General features: G+C 41.0%; 1 protein-coding gene across 18 annotated transcripts in view; it reads left to right on the top strand.

The window, feature by feature from the left end:
* Positions 1-17198, top strand: part of LOC147341532 (fibrous sheath-interacting protein 2-like) — a 142051-nt gene that overhangs the window by 66317 nt on the left and 58536 nt on the right. For 6 of the 18 annotated variants that reach the window (XR_015159851.1, XM_086389756.1, XM_086389755.1 and 3 more), the window contains 7 exons: positions 7249-7374; positions 9209-9370; positions 10091-10180; positions 10385-10524; positions 11601-11742; positions 12378-12485; positions 12900-13047. Coding sequence is in view for 16 of the 18 variants with exons in the window: in XM_086389756.1 (XP_086245882.1) it covers positions 7249-7374; positions 9209-9370; positions 10091-10180; positions 10385-10524; positions 11601-11742; positions 12378-12485; positions 12900-13047 (916 nt within the window). In the remaining 2 variants the exon portion in view is untranslated. Of the gene's footprint in view, positions 1-5583; positions 6887-7248; positions 7375-9208; positions 9371-10090; positions 10181-10384; positions 10525-11600; positions 11743-12377; positions 12486-12899; positions 13048-17198 lie in introns of those variants that run through there. The other 12 variants (XM_086389760.1, XM_086389759.1, XR_015159852.1 and 9 more) reach the window with 8 other exon arrangements.

The raw sequence follows: 17198 nt of genomic DNA, 5'->3' as shown, positions 1-17198 counted from the left end.
GCTTGACTGTGTGACATGCTTTGGCCGAGATGATGAAAGCAAAATCTTGAAATCTTGAAACTAGTTGTACTTTGGGGTTTGCCCTTTCTTACTGCTGGGGAACCTAAGACCACCATGTGAAGCAGCATAGCCTTAGCTCCTAGAGGATTAAAAAACTCATGGAGTGAGAGCCCAATTATACAGGTCATTCCAGTTGAGGCCCCAGAATTAGACAGGCAAAGACAGGGCATATTCATGCAAGGCAGAGGCACAGAGTCACAAACCGGCTGGTTGTGTGCTGTTCTATATTTCTGTAAGGTCAGGTTTGAGAGGGAGTATTGCAATAGGATCTTGTAGAGGTAGACAGGGACCGAGGCACAAAAATGTTTTATGCTTTGTTTTCATTCTTTCTTCCTTAGGAGGTAAATACACTAGGGCTTAAGGATGGATTGAATGTCAAGGTCGTGGAGGAAGGGAGGCATCTAGGAGCATTGTCTGGGGTCTGGCTCAGTAGAACTGGTACCAGTCACTGAGGCAGGAACTATAGGAAGAATGATAAGGCCTTTTTTAGTTCTTTTTAGTGAGGGGAGGCTGAGTTGAGTTTTGAGTATGTCAGTTTCAGTTGTTTGTCAGACATCCATATAGACATGTTTGGCTGGCAGTAATGTATATAACCAGGCTAGAGTTTTAAATGCAGGAGTTGTAGTCATATATGTGAAAATAAAACAAGAACACATACAATATATCGATTAAGAGTATAGCTTTTGGGCTCATTTAACTTGGATTCAAATCTCAGCTCCACCACATATTAACCACAGTCATTGAGAAAAAAATGTCTTCATCTACAGAGACAGAGTAAATCTAGACAAAGGTTGTTGTGAGGATTAAACGAGGCAAGGTTTAGCAAAGAATCTAAAATTAATGAATTCTCAATAAGTGGCAGGTATTGTTACTAAATGATCAAGAAATAACAAAGAAGTAGACCAAACCATGGAGCCTAGAAGTGGCCGAAAGGCACTTGAAAAGATGCTTAACATCACTAATCATCAGAGAAATGCAAATCAAAAGTACAATAAGATAGCACCCCACATCCATTAGGAGAGCTAGTATTAGAAGAAAGAGAGAGAGAGAGAGAAGGAGGGAGGGAAAGAGGGGAAAAAGAAGAGAAAAAGGAAGGAAGGAAGGAAATAACAAGTGTTGGCAACAATGTGGAGAAATTGAAACTCTTATGTACTGTTGGGGGGATGGTAAAATAGAATAACCCCCATGGAAAACAGTAAAGATCCTCAAGAAATTTAAAATACAATCACCATATGATCCAGCAATCCCACTTCTAGGTATATATCCAAAAATTTTTGAAATAGGATCTCAAAGAGACATTTGCACATCCATATTCATAGGAGTACTAGTCACAATAGGTTGTCTGAGGAGGCCTTGCAAATAGCTGAGAAAAGAAGGGAAGCAAAAGGCAAAGCAGAAAAGGAAAGTTATACCCATCTGAAGGCAGAGTTCCAACGAATAGCAAGGAGAGAAAAGACAGCCTTTCTAAGTGATCAATGCAAAGAAATAGAGGAAAACAATAGACTGGGAAAGACTAGAGATCTCTTCAAGAAAATTAGAGATACCAAGGGAACATTTCATGCAAAGATGGACACAATAAAGGACAGAAACAGTATGGACCTAACAGAAGCAGAAGATATTAAGAAGAGGTGGCAAGAATACACAGAAGAACTGTACAAAAATGATCTTCATGACCCAGATAACCACAATGGTGTGATCACTCACCTAGAGCCAGACATCCTGGAGTCCAAAGTCAAGTGGGCCTTAGGAAGCATCACTACAAACAAAGCTAGTGGAGGTGATGGAATTCCAGCTGAGCTATTTCAAGTCCTAAAAGATGATGCTGTGAAAGTGCTGCACCCAATATGCCACCAATCTGGAAATCTCAGCAGTGGCCACAGGACTGGAAAAGGTCAGTTTTCACTCCAATCCCAAAGAAAGGCAATGCCAAAGAATGTTCAAGTACCACACAATTGCACTCATCTCACACACTAGTAAAGTAATGCTCAAAATTCTCCAAGCCAGGCTTCAACATTACATGAACTGACGTGTACCCCAATGTTCATCGCAGCACTGTTTATGATAGCTAGGACATGGAAGCAACCTAAATAGCCATCAGCAGACGAATAGATAAGAAAGCTGTGGTACATATATACAATGGAATATTACTCAGCTATTAAAAAGAGTGTATTTGAATCAGTTCTAATGAGGTGGATGAAACTGGAGCCTGTTATACAGAGTGAAGTAAGTCAGAAAGAAAAACACCAATATAGTATATTAATGCATGTATATGGAATTTAGAAAGATGGTAACAATGACCCTATGTGCGAGACAGCAAAAGAGACACAGATGTAAAAAACAGACTTTTGCACTTTGTGGGAGAAGGCGAGGGTGGGATGATTTGAGAGAATAACATTGAAATATGTATATTACCATATGTGAAATAGATTGCCAGTCCAGGTTCTATGCATGAGACAGGGTGCTCAGGGCCAGTGTACTGGGATGACCCTGAGGGATGGGATAGGGAGGAAGGTGGGTGGGGGTTCAGAATGAGGAACACGTGTACACCCATGGCTGATTCATGTCAATGTATGGCAAAAACCACTACAATATTGTAAAGTAATTAGCCTCCAATTTAAAAAAAAATAAATTATTATTTTTTAAAAAGACACATTAAAAAACAAAACAGTATGTGAACTGAGAACTTCCAGATGTTCAAGCTGGATTAGAAAAGGCAGAGGAACCAGAGCTCAAATTACCAACATCCAGTGGATCATAGAAAAAGCAAGAGAGTTCCAGAAAATATATCTACTTCTGCTTTATTGACTATGTCAAAGCCTTTGACTGTGTGGATCACAACAAACGGTGGAAAATTCTGAAAGAGATGGGAATGCCAGACCACCTTACCTGCCTCCTGAGAAATCTGTATGCAGGTCAGGAAGCAACAGTTAGAACTGGACATGGAACAACAGACTGGTTCCAAATCAGGAAAGGAGTACGTCAAGGCTGTATATTGTCACCCTGCTTATTTAACTTATATGCAGAGTATATTATGTGAAATGCCGGGCTGGATGAAACACAGGCTGGAATCAAGATTGCCAGATGAAATATCAATAACCTCAGATATGCAGATGGCACCACCCTTATGGCAGAAATTGAACAGGAACTGAAGAGCCTCTTGATGAAAGTGAAGAAAGAAAGTGAAAAAGCTGGCTTGAAACACAACATTCAAAAAACTAAGATCATGGCATCTGGTCCCATCACTTCATGGAAAATAGATGGAGAAACAGTGGAAACAGTGTCAGACTTTATTTTCTTGGGCTCCAAAATCACTGCAGATGGTGACTGCAGCCATAAAATTAAAAGACTCTTACTCTTGGAAGAAAAGCTATGACCAACGTAGACAGCATATTAAAAAGAAGAGACAATACTTTGCCAACAAAGGTCCATCTAGTCAAAGCTATGGTTTTTCCAGTAGTCATGTATGAATATGAGAGTTGAACTATAAAGAAAGCTGTGCACTTGAGAATTGATGCTTTTGAACTGTGGTGTTGGAGAAGACTCTTGAGAGTCCCTTGGATTGCAAGGAGATCAAACCAGTCCATCCAAGATGAGATCAGTCCTGAATATTCATTGGAAAGACTAATGCTGAAGCTGAAACACCTGATGAGAAGAGCTGACTCATTTGAAAAGACCCTGATGCTGGGAGGGATTGGGGGCAGGGGGAGAAAGGGATGACAGAAGTTGAGATGGCTGGATGTCATCACTGACTCGATGGACATGAGTTTGAGCTCTGGGAGTTGGTGATGGACAGGGAAGCCTGGTGTCCATGGGGTCACAAAGAGTCAGACACAACTGAGCGACTGAAATGAACTGAAGAAGTGGAAGCAAGCTAAATGTCCACTAATGGTTGAATGGATAAAGAAAATGTGATAGAGACAGATACACTTAACAGACTATTATTCACCCTTTAAAAGGGAAGAAATCATACCACATGCTTCTACACGTATGAACTTTGAAGTTATTATGCTAAGTGAAATAAGCCAATCACAAAAGACAAATATTCCTTGATTTCACTTATATCACTTATATAAGGTATCTGTAGTAGTCCAATTCCTAGAAACAGAAAGCAAAATGGTAGTTCACCAGGAACTGGGACAAGGGAAGAAAGGAGAATTGTTTAATGGGTACAGACTCAGGTTTGGAAAATGAAAAAATTCTGGAGATCTGTTACATAACAATTTGAATATATGTAACATTATTGAACTGTACACTTAAAAATGGTTAAGATGGTAAATTTTATGTTATGCATTTTTAGCACAATAAAAAGATTCATGAAAGAACATGGAGACAAAAGTACAGATTCCCGACAAACCAAGTGCAGTCTCAGCTATTAAGATATTTACCATCTAGTGAGTTCCTGGACAGCAAGAACTATGCTCTACTCACTGTTGTATCCTCAGCATCCAGCACAGTGTCTGGCAGAGCAGGCACTCAATAAATGTTGGCTAATCTAATGTAAGGTGCCTACGTGCTAAGTCGCTTCAGTCCTGTCTGACTCTTTGCAACCCCATGGACTGTAGCCTGCCAGGCTCCTCTGTCCATGGGATATTCCAGGCAAGAATACTGGAATGGGTTGCCATTCCCTCCTCCAGGGCATCTTCCCCACCCAGGATCGAACCCACACCTCCTGTCTCCTATATTGGTAGGCGGGTTCTTTACCACGAGCACCACCTGCGGTATATATCCTGTATTGGCAGGTGGGTTCTTTACCACTAGCGCCACCTGGGAAGCACTGATAAGGTAGAAACTATAAGATAGAAATAGAAGAGCGAGAAAGGAAGGACAAGGAGCATAGAGAGATGAAGAGCCCAAGACAGGAAAGACAGCACTGAGTCCTGGAAAAACCAGTATGTTCTAAATGAGACTAGGGGAAGGATATGCCTAGCGGAAGTGGTCGGTCACGGGATCTATAAAGTGGGCAGATGTATAAAGCCAGTCGTCTGGTCTTAGTGCAAACTATACAATTACTCAGAGGCACGTGTTGAACAGAATCATAGCTCTTTGGGGGTCGGGAAGAATTAGAAGAATTACAGGCAGCTATCCAGAGACAAGGGCTTTCCTAGTGGCTCAGTGGTAAAGAATCCACCTGCCAATGCAGGAGATGTGAGTTCGATCCCTGAGTCGGGAATATCCCCTGGAGAAGGAAATGGCAACCCACGCCAGTATTCCTGCCTGGGAAATCCCACGGACAGAGGAGCCTGGTGGGCTCAAAAGAGTCGGACACGGTTTAACGAATAAACAAGAACAATACACTGACAAAAACTGATACACTTCTGGCTTAATTTAAATTAGGGCTATTGGTTTCAGGTTGAAAGGTAATGTCAACTGTGGTCCTCCTACACCAAGTCTTTTGGAACACTTCCCCATCTCGCTTGGCCCTTGAGGCTTGGGCTCTGCGCATGCGCTGGAGGCCCCGGGTGGCAGCTAGTGTGGTCACAATGCCCCATCCCCTCACTTGAGGGCGACACGCTTTGGGGAGGCGCCCTTTTAGGACGTCAGCGCGGCAGCCTGGAACCCAGCATTGTGAGGGGCGTGGCCTGGAGGAGCCGTTACCCTCGTGACCACTGGCTGGGTTGCCCAGGCTAGCTACGGGCGTAGAGAGGGAAAGGTGTGCGTGAAGAGAAGAAACCAAGACGGCTTGTGGCACCCCAGCCCCTCACCCCCTGCGGGCTGATGGGTGACCATGGACCGGTATCTCAATAACTGCTACAAGGCTGCTCAGGCCACCGCCTCTAAGGCAGCCGCCCGCAGCCTAACTGCCAACAGGAAGCAGTGTGGCTCCGTGAGTGGGGGCCAGTCGGTGATCTTCCTCCTCTTTCTGGCTCCAGGGCTGGGTCTTGGGAGGGAAGGAGGGCGGGCAGACGAAAGACTATGGGGGAGGACTCAGCAGAGGGGTGTGGGTCCTTGAAGCTGGGTTTCTAAGCCAGCCCTCTGGTCTTACTGCAAACTACACAATTACTCAGAGGCACGTGTTGAACAGAATCATAGTTCTTTGGGGGTCAGGAAGAATTAGAATTACAGGCTTCCAGAGACAAGGGCTTTCCTAGTGGCTCAGTGGTAAAGAATCCGCCTGCCAATGCAGGAGATGTGAGTTCGATCCCTGAGTCGGGAAGATCCCCTGGAGAAGGAAATGGCAACCCACGCCAGTATTCCTGCCTGGGAAATCCCACGGACAGAGGAGCCTGGTGGGCTCAAAAGAGTCGGACACGGTTTAACGAATAAACAAGAACAATACACTGACAAAAACTGATACACTTCTGGCTTAATTTAAATTAGGGCTATTGGTTTCAGGTTGAAAGGTAATGTCAACTGTGGTCCTCCTACACCAAGTCTTTTGGAGCACTTCCCCATCTTGCTTGGCCCTTGAGGCTTGGGCTCTGCGCATGCGCTGGAGGCGCCGGGTGGCAGCTAGTGTGGTCACAATGCCCCATCCCCTCACTTGAGGGCGACACGCTTTGGGGAGGCGCCCTTTTAGGACGTCAGCGCGGCAGCCTGGAACCCAGCATTGTGAGGGGCGTGGCCTGGAGGAGCCGTTACCCTCGTGACCACTGGCTGGGTTGCCCAGGCTAGCTACGGGCGTAGAGAGGGAAAGGTGTGCGTGAAGAGAAGAAACCAAGACGGCTTGTGGCACCCCAGCTCCTGACCCCCTGCGGGCTGATGGGTGGCCATGGACCGGTACCTCAATAACTGCTACAAGGCTGCTCAGGCCACCGCCTCTAAGGCAGCCGCCCGCAGCCTAACTGCCAACAGGAAGCAGTGTGGCTCCGTGAGTGGGGGCCAGTCGGTGATCTTCCTCCTCTTTCTGGCTCCAGGGCTGGGTCTTGGGAGGGAAGGAGGGCGGGCAGACGAAAGACTATGGGGGAGGACTCAGCAGAGGGGTGTGGGCCCTTGAAGCTGGGTTTCCAGCTCCCAGACCCTCTGCAGTGACTAGAGCTCCCTCTGGTTGAGATTAGCTTTGAATGGAGCTCAGAGATTGGGTTGGTAACAGGGGTAAACAGGGAGGCCTTCAGGTTATCAACAGGGCGGTTTCTTTCAACCCTGAGTGTGTGTCTTTGGTTTATTTGGAGGTATTAGTTTAAGTAGATTGGTCTAAACTAAAATAATAGTACTAGAAACAAAAATAAGGTTTCTACTTATATCTGACAGGCCTCACAAAAAGACCCCATCACAGAGGTCGGAGCCACTGATCTATTAGATCTTCCTCTTGGGGTGAAGCTTCCAGTCGTTCCAGGAAGTAATAATGTTTTCTATACTACAAATTTAAGTGAAAAGGTAAACTAACTTTTAATGGTGCTTAAGTGATTTTCTTGACTGTTTTCTGCTTGCTATTAAACTCGAAACACTGCTATTATTTTGCTTTGAGTCAACTTCAGTTTCACACACCAAGTGAAGTTAAAATGAGTTGAAGTATTCAGTGTCTGAACTTAATGATAGAAGGCTTCGTGATAGGCCTCCGCCACCCAATTCAGCCTTATCTCCGACCCAGACCTCAGCTCCGAAAGGTCCGGGTCTTTTCTCCCTGTCCACACATGGTATGATAATTTCTACTTCTGTGCCTTTGTCCATCTGGGTCCTGACACCTGGCATGCTCTCCTCTGCTTCCTGATCTTCAATTTGAGCCATCTTTCAAGAGCTACTATATGAAGCCTTTCCCCAGTGTCCCAAACCCCAACGGTTTCATCTTTCCTTAGAATTTACATTGCCCTTGATCTGCATTCTCTCACTCAGCACCAAAGTACTGTTTTTCTGGTTCAGAGTGCTGCACGCACTGTTTAAGTCCTCTGCCTAACACTCCCCACCCTGTCCTTAGCTGTAGGCTAAGCCTGAAGGAGGTTCGGAACTCTCTGAGTGTGTGCTTTCATCACGTTATTTCTACTTATTTCCTGATTTTACTTATTTCCTTACCATTCTCCTCTCTAGGGTGTCATCAAGGATGCATAGGGGGCTCCCTGGTATTTCTGATACTTGTCAAATATATATGATTTTTTTAAGTTTTATTGCTGGAAAGCAATATAATTTCTCTGTTCAAAACCAATACATTCTACCCCTTCCCACAAATTAACATTCCTAAAACACACTCAAAGCCTATTTGACTAAAAAGTGATAACACTCCTTTTCAGTTTGTAAATGTAGCCCTCTTCATTGGTTTCTTGCTCCACTATCTTCTATTTCCCATATTTACATTGTGTTACTCTTTTATTCACTTGTTAGCTACTTATTTCCTGATTTTTTCCCCATACTTATACTGATTCGCTCTACAATTTATTATATTGATTCCCCCCAAACACATGTATTTAATTATGACCAGGTACTATATTCAACTACCCTAACCACTAACTTAGTGGGATCCTTCTTTATCTTTTAGCAATATCTCCTCAAGGAAGTAACACTATATTTTGCACATTTAGTTGTTGTTTTTTTTTTTTTTTTTTTTTTAACTCTACCCTTGACCTGGAGAAGGCAATGGCACCCCACTCCAGTACTCTTGCTTGGAAAATCCCATGGACGGAGGAGCCTAGAAGGCTGCAGTCCATGGGGTCACTAAGAGTCGGACACGACTGAGCGACTTCACTTTCACTTTTCACTTCCCTGCATTGGAGAAGGAAATGGCAACCCACTCCAGTGTTCTTGCCTGGAGAATCCCAGAGACGGGGGAGCCTGGTGGGCTGCCGTCTATGGGGTCGCACAGAATTGGACATGACTGAAGCGACTTAGCAGCAGCAGCAGCACCCTTGACCACCTTGTAAGGTGACGCTATGACAGGTAGATGGTAGCAGAGTTTAGACTAGAACCACAGTCTCCCAATTTCTTAGGCCATGCTTCTTCACCTGACCTTGCTGCTTTGTGAACTACAATCACTTTAGCAGAGTACCATGGAAACGGAATTTAAAGGTCTTTCATATTGATTTAAATGCAAGTGGAAGAAAATTACAGTATTCTACTGTCTTTTTTTCAGATCAGCCCATTGTCAGTATTCTCTCACTTCAGATTCTTCTTGCATGTTTTATTTTCAATGAACAGCCTAATCACCTTAACAAATTGAGATTTAAAAGTGTGATTTCATTCCTTTTACATATGTAACACTTTTCAATCTGTGTGTTTGCAGCTTTATCAGCCTACTTCTGACTTTAACCTGTTTGATCCTTATTGTCGCCTTTTACAAACTGACTATAAAAGCCTGCACGATCCACATTTAAAATCATACTATAGGCGAAAAGATATCTTGAGGAGATTAAAGAAAGGTGGCTATATCACCAGCAATAATAAGGTGGGTTGAAGTTTGCTTCCAGTTAACCAGCATAAACCCATGGTCTTGATATAAGCTTGCTTCTGTACTTCACTGGGAACCTGTGTCAACTTTTAATTGAGCACTAAAGAATACCTGACAGAAGACTAAGTGAATTACTCAATATTTGAGTAAAGAGAAATCAGATGGCTGTTTCTAAATAAAATTGTTCCCACTTGATCATTTTTCTTTGATAAAAGCAAAAGATAAATGCCAAATGATTTGAATATGTAAAGACATATGCATACACATTTATTTATGCATTTTCTCTCAGCTGTATTATTAGTGCCTTTCCTTTGGCTCTAAAAGTATTAATAGCACTGTATACCCATCAAGGGATATTTTCAATACCCTTTGAGAAGACTAGAGACAAAATGGAAACCTAACAGAATACAGCTTGATAGAATAAATTCTTCTGAAAGTTAAACATCATTATTATACTGATATTTTAATAACATTTATTTTGTGTGAACCATATTATTGAAGTAATATTATTTAGGTAGACATTTCCTGGTGATACAGCCACCGTAGAGAGATATTGCCTTCTAAACTATTACCAAAATGTGCTGTCACTAGCCTTGATCCCAAAATTGTTACTAAAATGAATGTTCTTATGACTCTTTTCTCTGGAAAGTTTCGTGATTGTTACAACTTTTTTGTAACATATTGTTACAACAAATATTTATATATTTGTTTTTATAGGTTGTATGCACCTTGAAGGAATTGAATAAGTACAGGCAGTATCTCACCCGTTTGAAATTAGACTCCGAAAGAAACTATGTAAGAGAACAAGTAAGTTAAGTGCTTGAATTTGTTTTATTTGAGGCCCGTAAGAAAGTTTTAATGTAGGTTGTGGAAGAAAGACTTAAATGCAGGTTAATTAACCATTTGTAAACTACAGGATGTTTACCAAGCCCAAAACATGAGAAGTCATATCAAAGGACAAGGTTATTTCTGGCCAATATAAACACTGTACTTCTTTTTTTTCCCTCCCAGGAAATGATTGAAAAACAAGTAAATAAATTGTATGAAACCAAGAGAGCCTGTGACCGTCATGGCAGTACACAGTTCCAAGGTTGGCTGTTACAAGAAAATAAACGAACAACTCCAGACCAAGAGCTGTTGATAAAGCAAAGGTATGACCAAAGTTAATGCATATTTTTTGTGGACGTATTGTGGACTCCAGAAAACTGTAAAAGTACTAGAAATAATTGAAAGCAGAATAATTTAAAAAGTATTAGACACAATTTAACTTCCTATAGTCTTCAATGTGGACTGAAAAGAAAGGAGATTAAGAGATAGCAGGGATTGGAAACTTTGATACCATAGCTAGGAAAGAGTTTCTACCTGAGAAAATGGAGTCATGAGGAACCCAAGAGGTAAGACAAACTGATATTTGAAGAACAATTCCGAAGTACAGCTCCCTGAGCTTGGGAAACCCAAGTTCATAGTAGTAGAGGGAAAGGTGTCATTAGCACATTTCAAACTTAAGTTTAAGGAAATTACTGCTGGATAAAACAGAGAGAGTTGCTATAACTTCATCTGATGTTAATATAAACAGGTGTTACCCCCCCAACCAACCATGTATGTTCATTTAGCTATTACTCACACACATTCAATCGTATTATTCAGCGGCTGAGCCCATGCCCCAGGAGGCAAATGGATGAGTTATAGTTCCTTCTCTTTTTCCTTTATCAGGGGTGAGGGCCAGTTCCCCATCACCTACCTCTTATATTCCATGGATTCATGTCAAGCCAGAATATATACTGATTCACCAAAGTGGCAGACTGGCAGTCTTCCGGCCTGTCTACACATGAGAGATTGTTCAAGGACTTGACAATGACAGAGAGGCCAATAGCCACTTATTTTTTAAAGAAAATTCAAATATACTTGTTTTTTGAAGTCAGTCCTTAAGTTGACTTCAGCCGTCTTTGGAAACTCATGTTACAGAGCTCCTGAATTAGGACTAATCTCTGTATAAAATGCTTTAAATCAGTCTGTTCTACATTTTGCCATTGTCCTGACCACAGTAACAGTCTGATGAGTACATCATGGTGAGTTGGTGGATCACGTTAGCTTAAAGAACTCTACATTCCTGTAGTTTAAGAAATAAAAAACAACCCAGAAGGTGGTTTGGGAATATCAGAGTAGATAATACCATCATAAGGGAAACACCCAGTTTATCTTCCCTTAAATTTTCACTTTTACTTAGATATTTAGATATGATTAGCTTGGAATTAAACAAGCTTGAACACACGGCAGAAAAGCAGAACGTACTCCGGATAAAGGAAGAAGAAAGACGACATCGGGACCACGTTAGAAGAAAACTTAGTCTCTGGAGACAAACTGAAGAAGTGAGAAACACCAAATTATAAATATTGATGGGGAAATTATGTGTGATTATTTTATTTATAAACATTTTTAGCAGTCCCACCATATTACCTGAAGTTATTTCAGGTCTAAGAAATAAACCACTGCTTTAAAAAATCATAATTATTTTAAAATAATAAACTGCTATTAATCTTGTATCACCATTATAACAGACAAGCTTTTACTTAACATAGTGAGACTGATACCACAAATTACATACCATCATAGTATAGACACACTTCATCTGCTCTTAAAGTTTTAGAATTTAACTAGTGAAAAATAATCATGTCTGTATTCTCACTCCTCAATGCTCAGACAAGGCTATTTGTTCAGGCTCTCTGTCAGAATACATTTAAGGGCAACATATTACATATAATAATTCCTCAAATCTATAAGAGAAAATCACCTTTCCAGCATCTTTTGAGATCTACCTTTGAAGCATAAGCCCATTCTAAAGCCAGTGTAAGATTTTCATTATGGTTGTCCAAGTTCCTATAAGGGTCTTAATTTGACCTAATTTGCTTATTGATCAAAAAAAAAAAAAAAAAAAAAGAAAGAAAGAAAGAAAAAGATTATAAAAGAGAAGCCCTGCTGACTACCATGACATTGTGCTCTTTAGGAACGGAAAACACAAGAAATGTTACTGCTGTCAAAGATTGGAGAAGAAGTAAACAGAGAAGCAAGATATGAAGAACAACGTAAAAAAGTCAAAGATGCTCACCGTAAGGTAGAGTGACCTTTGAACAATAACTTGGGCTGTTTTGAGGAAAGGGTTTTGCTAATTTTGATATTTTAAAGTGTGGATTTTCAGAAGTGACTTAAATTCACAAGGATAGCTATTGATGGAAAGAGCCAGTCTGGTCTGAACCTGAACTTTAAGTGCTGGTCTACAATGGGACCAGTCTCCAGAAAGTAGGCAATGAGTTCAGTTGGACCTTGTTATTAAAATACATTCTTCAAGCTGGACAGCAAAAGGAAACTTACCTTTATTACCTTCCTAGCTCTGTACTCTGATTTTAGAAATCTCAAGAAAGAGGGCTTCCTTCAAATGTACCATCATATTTGAAGTATCTGTTATACATTTCCAGTGGCAAGTTGATATTAAATTTTAAACACTGAATATATATTTTTTAATATTTAGAAAAAAGCACAACTCGAGAAAAAAATCCCTTATTATTTACCAAAAATGCAAAGGAATTACCTTCAGAGAGAAGGATCAGAAGAAAATGTATTTGAAAACAGAAGTCAAGATGAAACAGAAGATGAGAGAGAAACAATAAAAGACAAAGGTAAGTAGAATATGCATAAATATTTATTATCAGTGGCTTTGTAAAAAACCCGTCTATGTGCTAATATAGTGAGGTGACAAAGCCCTTGCAAAGAGAAATTCTAGAAGCTCACACTTACAGGCACTTCCCACTTACAGGTCAAGTTGTAGAGAATGTACAGACAGCCACACACATTCACACAATATTGTTATGTTACAGACATTATAACAAATTACACACTTCTGTAAAGTGGCTCAGCAGACAAGACTGCCTTTACTAGGAGTTTAAAAAGGAGCCAGTAGAGGAGACAGAACAACAACAAAAAGGGAAAGAGACAGTTATATATAGATAGAGAAAATGAGCCAGTAAGACAAAACATTACCCCCAAAACAGACTGAAACAAAGAGGGAGACAATGAATGAAAAATAGAAGGAAAATTTTAACTGAGGTCCACTAAGAAAAGATTATACAAAACAGTAAGCTAGAAAGAGAAAGAGAAAAAAAATTAAGTAGAAAAAAGGAAGAGACATTTAAAATATCCTAAACAAGAAATAGAAATAGAAAGAACAAAAAGGTTGAGAAGGAGAAAATATGATACAAAAAGAAAGAATGAAATGGAGATATAAAGAGGAGGAAAGTGAATGAATGAAAAAGAAGAATATTAAGCAGAAGAAGCTAGTAAGAAAATATACATGCACGTGCGCGCGTGTGCCCACACACACACACACACACACACCATGAGGGAGTGGAAGGAGACAAAGGCAAAGAAACAAGAAAAAAAGACAAGGAGTATGAGGAAGAAAAGCAAACAAAGAAGACAAAGAGTGAAAGAAAGGGAGCAAGAAAAAGACACACAGACAAAACTAGAGAAACAAAGCAGTAGGAGGAAGAGAGAGAATAAAGTTTAAAAAGGATATGTGAACAGAAAAAAGTAAAAAAAAAAAAAAAAAAAAAAGAATGTGAGAGTGAGAAAAAAATTTGAAAAGAAGCCAGTAGGAAAATCTAATACAATTTGGGCAGGGAGTAATAGGGGAAAACATGAGAAGTTAGTAGAAGAAAAAGAGAGAGACTTAAAAAGGAGATGCCAATATGAAAAAGCAGTACATTGAAGATAGACTGAATGGAATAAAAGGATCCAGTAGGAGAGGGAGAATAGGAGAAAAGGAAAATATTAACATTAAAAAGGAGGAAGTTAAAAAGTCAGTAAAAGAAAATAAAACAAAAAATGAAAAAATAAAAAAGGCAAAGAAGGAAATGAAAAGAGGAGAAACAGAGACACAGAGCAAAAGGGAGAGAAAAAGTATAGTACAATAAGGAAAGAGAAGGATTTCAAAAGTTACAGAAGACTAGCATTAAATAAGGGGGGAGGGGAAGGTAGAAGGGAGGGAAGATGGATAGATGGAAGGCAGAAAATATGAACATACTTCAAAAAGGAAGAGCCAGTAGCCAGTAAGAAAAGCAATACAGGAACATAGAGAGAGAAACCATGGAAGAAAGAGAGAAGGGACAGAGAAAGAGAGAGAAAAGAAATATAGAAAAGAGGTAAATAGGATGAGTTTATAAAATAGGAGCCAGTAAAAAAGGCAGGACAAAAAAAAATAGAAGGAAGGAAGAGAGAAAGGGAGAAGGAAAGCAGACAGTTTGAAAAGAGAAGCCTGTAAAAAGAGAATAAAATAAGAAGAAAGAAAGGGAAGAAGGCAGGCATGCAGGCAGGCAAAGAAAAGAGAAAGCAAAAGAAAAGGCATGAAAAGGAGCTATTAAAAATGGGAATAAAGGAGAAAAGGAAGGAAGGAAAGAAAAAAATTTTAATGAATAAGTTATAGGAAAAAATAAAATGAAAAGAGAATGTGACTGTGCGAGAGAGAGACTTCAAAAGGAGTCAGAGGAATTAAAAAAAAAACCTGTAAAATAAACATGATAGATAATAGATAGGTAGAACCAACTTTTAAAAGAATAAGCCAGAGGGCTTTCCTGGTGGTCCAGTGGTTAGGACTCTGTGCTTCAAATACAGGGGGCCCAGTTCAGTCCCTGGTCAGGGAAGTAGAGGCACATGCCCCAACTAAGGGTTTGCACACCACAGCTAAAGACCTCACACGCCCAACAAAGCCCAAAGACACCACAGGCTACAACTAAGACCTGCTACGGCAAATAAATCAACACTTTTTAAAAGAGTAACCCAGAAATAAATGAAAGTACAAAACAAGACCGCAGATGAGAGAAAGAAAGAAACGTTTCAGAAGAGGAGCCCTCAAAAGTGAGTTTAAAAGGAGCGAGAGGGATGGGGAAAGTGCCGGGGGAGGGTGAAGGAGGGAGAAGGGAAGACAAAAAATGTAAAGCAAAAGGATCAAAGGCAGCAAGTAAAAGACAAAGAGAATTAAGTCAGAAAACAAAGAAAAAGAAGGTAAGTGTTTAAAGGATGGGACAGTAGGAAAATGTAAAATAAAAAGAGGGAATGTGATTGTATAAGAGGCTTGAAAAGAAAGAGTAAGTAAAAAATTCAAGTACAATTTGGGGAAGAGGGCTGTTTAAAAAGGAGACTTCCGAGGGGGCTTCCCTGGTGGCTTTAGTTCAGTTCAGTTCCGTCGCTCAGTTGTGTCCAGCTCTTTGTGACCCCACGGACTGCAGCACACCAGGCCTCCCTGTCCATCACCAACTCCCCGAGTCTATTCAAACTCATCTCCATTGAGTCAGTGATGCCATCCAACCATCTCATCCTCTGTTGTCCCCTTCTGCTCCTGCCTTCAATCTTTCCCAGCATCAGGATCTTTTGAAATGAGTCAGCTCTTCGCATCAGGTGGCCAAAGTATTGGAGTTTCAGCTTCAACATCAGTCCCTCCAATGAACACCCAGGACTGATTTCCTTTAGGATGGACAGGTTGGATCTCCTTGCAGTCCAAGGGACTCTCAAGAGTCTTCTCCAACACCACAGTTCAAAGGCATCAACTCTTGGGTTCTCAGCTTTCTTTATAATCCAACTCTCACATCCATACATGACCACTGGAAAAACCATAGCCTTGACTAGACGGACCTTTGTTGGCAAAGTCATGTCTCTGCTTTTTAATATGCTGTCTGGGTTGGTCATAACTTTCCTTCCAAGGAGCAAGCGTCTTTTAATTTCATGGCTGCCATCACCATCTACAGTGATTTTGGAGCCCAGAAAAATAAAGTCTGACACTGTTTCCACTGTTTCCCCATCTATTTCCCATGAAGTGATGGGACCAGATTGCCGTGATCTTAGTTTTCTGAATGTTGAGCTTTAAGCCAACTGTTCACACTCCTCTTTCACTTTCATCAAGAGGCTCTTTAGTTCTTCTTCACTTTCTGCCCTAAGGGTGGTGTCATCTGCATATCTGAGGTTACTGATATTTCTCCCAGCAATCTTGATTCCAGCTTGTGCTTCATCCAGCCCAGCGTTTCTCATGATGTACTCTGCATATAAGTTAAGTAAGCAGGATGACAATATACAGCCTTGACGAACTCCTTTTCCTATTTGGAACCAGTCTGTTGTTCCATGTCCAGTTCTAACTGTTGCGTCCTGACCTGCATACAGATTTCTCAAGAGGCAGGTCAGGTGGTCTGGTATTCCCATCTCTTTCAGAATTTTCCACAGTTTATTGTGATCCACACAGTCAAAGGCTTTGGCATAGACAATAAAGCAGAAATAGATGTTTTTCTGGAACTCTCTCGCTTTTTTGATGATCCAGCAGATGTTGGCAATTTGATCTCTGGTTCCTCTGCCTTTTCTAAAACCAGCTTGAACATCTGGAAGTTCACGGTTCCTGTACTGTAGAAGCCTGGCTTGGAGAATTTTAAGCATGACTTTGCTAGTGTGTGAGATGAGTGCAATTGTGCAGCAGTTTGGGCATTCTTTGGCATTGCCTTTCTTTGGGATTGGCATGAAAACTGACCTTTTCCAGTCCTGTGGCCACTGCTGAGTTTTCCAAATTTGCTGGCATATTGAGTGCAGCACTTTCACAGCATCATCTTTTAGGACTTGAAATAGCTCAGCTGGAATTCCATCACCTCCACTAGCTTTGTTTGTAGTCTTTTAGGACTTGAAATAGCTCAGCTGGAATTCCATCACCTCCACTAGCTTTGTTTGTAGTAATGCATCCTAAGGCCCACTTGACTTTGCACTCCAGGATGTCTGGCTCTAGGTGAGCAATCACACT

The sequence above is a fragment of the Bos grunniens genome, chromosome X (genome assembly GCF_055505025.1).
Source record: "Bos grunniens cultivar Pamir isolate PY7600 chromosome X, Bosgru_T2T1.0, whole genome shotgun sequence".
In the NCBI taxonomy this organism is placed as follows: Eukaryota; Metazoa; Chordata; class Mammalia; order Artiodactyla; family Bovidae; genus Bos; species Bos grunniens.
The sequence above is the reverse complement of the archived record's forward strand: the minus strand, read 5'-3'. Positions and strand labels throughout refer to the sequence as shown.